We start from the raw sequence: 5,931 nt of genomic DNA, 5'->3' as shown, positions 1-5,931 counted from the left end.
TGTTGAGATGTTTATTATGATGCTGTCAGTGGGTGCGGGGTTTTCTTCTACAATCTTTGTGATTGTTAGCTGCTCAGAGCCTACAGGGACGCAGGATATACAGGATATACCGATATAGTAAGTAAATACTTTTTGGGTCTGGAGAGAAATGAAACACAGAGAGACGAGATGTATATTTCCCCTTTGTGTTGGCTCTTGGGAGTGGCGCTCCCCCACCCCCAAATTTCTGGAAGGTGGTAGTGTTCAGTGGTGGGATCCAGATGAATCCGAAAGCTTCAGCTGCCAGAATCAGAGAGCAAACAGTGTTTCAGAGCATGTGCAGAGCGCCTTGAATTTTCTCACCTCACCAGTTCCCTGCTTCCCCTTGCATTCGCGTGTGTGCACGTGCGCGCACACAGACACAAACACACAGGTGCGTTCACATCTGGGGGGTGGGTGGGATTCTAGTGGCTGTAGGAGAGGAATTTTTGAAAGGAGCCATCCTTTCCCACGTGGTGGGAGACAATGGGGGAAGTCGGACTGAAGACACCACCCCAAAGGCCAAGAAAAACGAGGCCTGGTCCCGCATCTCCTCCCCCCCCCTTCCATGACACCCGAGTTACTGATTTCCCTTCCTCAACACCCACGTCTTCCTTTCTCTTGTAATTTCTGCATCAGCCCCGGCTTAAGATCGCGCAGCTCTTTTCCCCCCACCCCAACTCACCCCAACCCGCATTCCCACGTGCTGCCAGAGCGTTGCCACCCCCACCCGACTTCAACACCAGGGTTTCCATCACCACCACCACCCCGCAATTCGGAAAGAACCCCAGGCTGGGCGGCGGCTCCCCTCGCTCCTCCGCCCGCAACGATGGGGGGGTGGGAAACGTCCACTCACCCTCTCCTGCCTTCACACGCGGGCGCCAGAACCCGCATCTTTTCCCGAACCCAGGTTTTTGGGGGGTTTTTTGGCATTCGCCATACAGCTCCTTCCTCTCAGCTGCCCGTGTAGCTCAGGACTACCCCTGACCTCCGTTCATTCCCCCGAGACCTGAAGACCTGGCTCTTTGAGCTCTCTGACCCAGGCTGAGAATTTTAACTGGGGTTTTATTTTCAGGGATATAATTTAATCTTTTATTTGTCTTTTAACTTTGTCTTTTGCATTGGTGTGATTTGAAAATGCCCTGTAAACCGCCCTGAGTCCTTGGGGGGGGGGAAAGGGCGGTATATAAATCTAATAAAATCTAAATCTAATCTAAATCTCTCGCGCGCGCCCCCACCCCCCAAAAAAACCACCCCTTCAAACCCGGAGCCCAAGCCTGAACCGTCTGGCGTTTGTTTGGCCAAAGGTGTGTGTGTGTGTGTGTGTGTGTGTGAATCGGAGGGGTGGGTTGGGGAGGTAGTGGCGGAGGGGGGGGTCGTGTGAACGTCGCTAGGACCCAGTCCCCGGCCGGCGCGGTATATAAATCTAATAAAATCTAAATCTAATCTAAATCTCTCTCGCGCGCCCCCACCACCCCACACCACCCCACCCCCCCAAAAAAACACCCCTTCAAACCCGGAGCCCAAGCCTGACCCGTCTGGCGTTTGTTTGGCCAAAGGTGTGTGTGTGTGTGTGTGAATCGGAGGGGTGGGTTGGGGAGGTAGTGGCGGGGGGGGGGTGTGAGCGGCGCTAGGACCCAGTCCCCGGCCGGCGCCCCCCCCTTCCCTGGAGGGCCGGGCGGGGCCGGGCAGAGGAGGGGAGGGGAGGGCCGCTCCGTTGACACTTGGCTGCAGAGGAGGGGGCGATACTTAACTTGGGCTCCGGCGAGCCCGGCGCGGCAGACGCGCGCTGGCTGCAGAGCGGAGCGAGGCGCGGGGAGGAACTGCCGCCGCCGCTGCAGCTGCTACCGCCGCCGCCGCCGAGGGAGCACGCCCGGGGAAAGCAGACGCCAGCCAGCCGGCCAACTGCGATCGCAGCCCCGCCAGCCAGCCAGCCAGCTAGCCTGCCAGCCTGCTAGCCTGCCGACCGAGCCCTGTCGGCGGGCGCCGCAGCGGAAGCCGCCGAGCGCATCAAGCTGCAGCCGCCGCCTCCTCCTCTTTTTTCTCCGGCTTTTCTCCAGCCTGCCAGACCCGAACCGGCACTCGGACGGCGTCGAGCGTGATCCTGAGCTTTGCGCTCGCCCGAGCCGCCGCCGCCGCCGCCGGATCCGACCAGGCTTCGCGGGTGGTGGTGGGGGGTTGGCTCCTCCGAAGACGCGGAGCCCCCCCGCTCCCCACTTCTCTCAGGGAAAGGCGCTTCTCTTCGCCGCCGCCGCCGCCACACACACACACACACACACACACACACCTTCCCCACCGAAGCACCGGGATCTTGTCGCCGCCACCGGCTGGATTTGCAACTGGGCGCCCGCGATGCTGAACGGCAAACCGCCGGGATCAGGGCGCTGAAAAGCCCGGAGCCAGCTCGCCGCCGCTTCCCACCCCCCACCCCACCAAGCTCGGCGATGAAGAAGCCCCGCTTTGCATCGGGGAAGCGGCATTCCTGGGGAGTCCCCGGCCCTTCTGATTTGAGGAGCTAAAAAGAAGAGAAGGGAGGCAGCGGGGAGAGAAGGGGGTGGGGAAAAAAAACAGCCACCACCCCCCAACTGAAAAGTTGGAAGACAAACACCCCCCCCTTTTTTCCCCTCCCCCCCAAAAAAACTGGGAGCGTTTCTCGGGACCTGAGAGTCTCTTACTCCCCCTCCTCCTCCTCCTCCTCCTGCTCCTTCCCCCCGCAAACCCCCCTCCACCCGCCCTTGCTGTCGCCAAGTCTTTCCCCTCTTTTTCACGGCTTCCCCATCTATAAAAGAAGGTTTTATTCTGGGCCTCCCGTCTCACGCCGAACTCTGTCATGCAGTCTAGACATGTTGCCGTGGGTCTAAGTCCAGCTGTCACCATGGGGATGGACTCGGGACCGCTGTGAATTTTGGGGGAAAGAGAGAGAGAGGGGGAGAGAGAGGAGTGGGGAGAGAGAGAAGAAGAGGAAGGGGGTGCTCCAGAGGTTGCCCTTTGGTGTCCGAAGAGGGGGACCACTGCTCCTTGACACACACACACCCCACACACAAAGGCCATTGGTTGTGGTCTTGCCGTCCCTGCTCTCTCCAGCCCACCCCCACCCCACCCTTGGCACCCCATGTTTTTTTCCGCTCTAGCTGCACGAGGAGGAGCAGCAGCAGCCTAAAAATCAATCTGGCCTCCACATCTGTCACCTAACCCCTGGGCGAGCTATTTAAAGCCAGGGGCCTTGCTGGATTTTGTCTCAACCTATTTATGCAGCGCTTGGACTTGGCAAGGGGGTCTGCGGAAGAATAACCCCCCCCTTGGGAACAATCGGAAGAGACAGCGAGAGAAAGAGGCAGCAGCAGCAGCGGCACCCGTTGGCCACCCTCCTTCCTTGCTCGGGCTGGGCTGGGCAAACAATCTCCAAGTGACCCCCCGGGTGGGGGAACCGAGAGCATGAAGGCCCCCCAAGCCCTCCTGCTCTGCTCTGCCTTGGCACTGCTGCTTCAGCTGGGCTCCTTCCAACCCTACCTTCGGCTCCGCCCTTCGCCGAGCGACAACCTGCCCATCAAGGATATTATCGAGCATCCGGATCCCGAATATGACCCCAAGGAGCAAGACTTGGACGACCGGACTTTACGCAAGAAGCTGGGGAGCCATTTTGACCCCAACTTCATGTCGGTGGCGGCGCCGGCTCAAGGCAACCTCTCCAGCTTGGAGCCTTTGCACAAGTTCAAAGGTCAGGGAGCTCTCCCCGGTGAGCTGAAGAAGCTGGACCTGGCCGAGACGCCCTATAGGACCAAGGTCAAGATAGGCAAGAAAGCCCGGCGGAAATTTCTCCAGTGGCTTTGGGCGTACACCTACTGTCCGGTGCTGTACACCTGGAAAGACCTGGGCAGCCGATTTTGGCCTCGGTACATCAAGGAAGGGAACTGTATGGCCGAGCGGTCCTGTTCCTTCCCGGAGGGGATGGCCTGCAAACCGGTCAAGTCGGTCACCAAGACCTTTTTGAGATGGTACTGCCAAGGATGGTCCAAGCAGAAATACTGCACGTGGATCCCCGTTCAGTATCCGGTGATTTCAGAGTGCAAATGCTCCTGTTAATTATGGGAGGTGGGGGGGGAGGAAAGATGGAGGACTTGTGTGTGGGGGGGGGACATTTCCCCCTCCCTCTCTCTCCCCTCCCCTTCCCCGATGGATGCAGCATGCGTGATGCAGATGGGGCTTTAATTCCGGAGAGCCTTGAGCTGGAAGACCCGTTAATGCTTTGGGATGTGGGGAAAAGAGGCGGAGAGGATCTGAGGCTGCACCAGATCCTACACCGGGATCCACCCAGAAGGCTGAAGCATCGGAGGGGAGAAGGTGGCTAGGAACTCAACTCAAGCCACCTGGGTTGACGGACTTGACAGGTGCCAGTCATCCTCCAACCCCCAGCGAAGCGCGGAGGGTTGAATTGGGGGGAGAAAAAAAATGTTTAGGGAATCTGCTTTGACAAAGAGACTACCAGAATACTTTGCTTTATCTTTCTCTGTCCTCTTCCCCAAACCCTTTGTACTGTTATTTTTTTTTTCCTGCCTCCCTCCCTGCTTCCTTCCTTCCTTCCCTCCCTCCCTCCATTCCCCTTCTCTCTTTTTTTAATTATTTTATTTTATTTGAAGTGGGAAAAGAAACCCCAGAGGAACTGCAGTGCAGGCCATGAGCAAGGGGTGAAAAAGAAGCAAAAAAAATATATCTAAGCACTACTCTGAGATGTCTATTTTTATACGTATATAGCGTTCTAACAAAATTTAGAATCGCCGCCCACTGTACATATAGAGAGTTTTAAAGGAGGAGGGAATCCTGTTGTGGGTTTTTTTGTTGTTGTTTTTGTTGTGTGTGCGTGTGTGTGTGCGCGCGTGTGTATTTTTAAATTCTTGTTATTAATAATAAGAAAAAAAACCAATGCAGGACCACATCTTGAAGCTTCAACCATTTTGAAATTGTGCAGTTTCCTTTGTCATATAAGAAAGAGAGGATATTTTCCTATAATGCTGGTTTATAACGCCCGATCCTTATAACTCCTTTAATATGCCCTGATTTCTGATTCCTGCACTCCTGGTTGTTTGTTTTGCCTTTTCCAAACTTGTTACTGATCTTCAGACACATTTTCAGAGTTGTCTAGGGTTGTGTTTCGTTTTTTTTGTTTTGTTTTGGTTTTTTTAATGTATATTGAATAAGGATATTTTTTGTTTTTAAGTATATGTTGTTATGAAAGAGTGATTTTTTGGGGGGAGGGGGGGAATACATATAGTAATGTAGAGATGTTAAAAGAACTTTCTCGTGTACAGTTTATTTATTTTTAAACGTTTGTGTATAGAAGGGCGGAGAGGGAAAGCTAGAGATATTGAAAATGTTTACTTGAATATCCTTTGAACAACATATCAGCCGTGTACATAATCAGCCGTGACTGAGCAAAAAACATTTTTAGCAATAAACTCTATCTTTGAAGAAAGTTCCCCCATGATGTTTTAAAGGTCTCTGAGAAATATGGTAGCAAAAATCTTAAGTACAGGATGACACAGCCGACACAGGGTGTCTTGAATGGGGATCTAAGACAAGTTAACCAAACACTGCATATAAAATACATACAGGTAGTCCTTGACTTGCAACCACAGGGGAGGCCCAACAATTTTGTTGCTAAGAGAGATGGTTAAGTCAGCGTTGCACCCCCCCCCCCTTTACAACCTTTCTCGCTACAGTTGTTAAGTGGACCAGTGCAGTCGTTAAGTTAGTAACACGGTCGTAAAAGGAATCAGGCTTTTCCCCATTGACCTTGCTCGTCAGAAGCTCGCCAAAGGGGGTCACGTGACACCCGCCCCCAGGACACTGCGACCGTCACAAATGTGAGCCGGTTGCCAAGCCTCTGAATTTGGATCATGTGACCCTGGGGAGGCT

The 5,931-nt window shown here is 54.3% G+C and overlaps 1 protein-coding gene across 1 annotated transcript; it reads left to right on the top strand.

Moving 5' to 3' along the window:
• Positions 1-3,372: 3,372 nt before the first annotated feature.
• Positions 3,373-4,519, top strand: LOC308673807 (noggin-2-like). Its single transcript, XM_081337790.1, has one exon. It carries the CDS (start codon positions 3,454-3,456, stop codon positions 4,099-4,101), a length of 648 nt encoding a protein of 215 aa, XP_081193916.1. The 5' UTR covers positions 3,373-3,453; the 3' UTR covers positions 4,102-4,519.
• The last annotated feature ends 1,412 nt before the right edge of the window (positions 4,520-5,931 follow it).

Source organism: Vipera berus, assembly GCF_964194415.1.
Source record: "Vipera berus genome assembly, chromosome: 13".
Classification (NCBI taxonomy): Eukaryota; Metazoa; Chordata; class Lepidosauria; order Squamata; family Viperidae; genus Vipera; species Vipera berus.
Note: the sequence above shows the minus strand (reverse complement) of the source record. Positions and strands in the feature narration are given on the sequence as shown.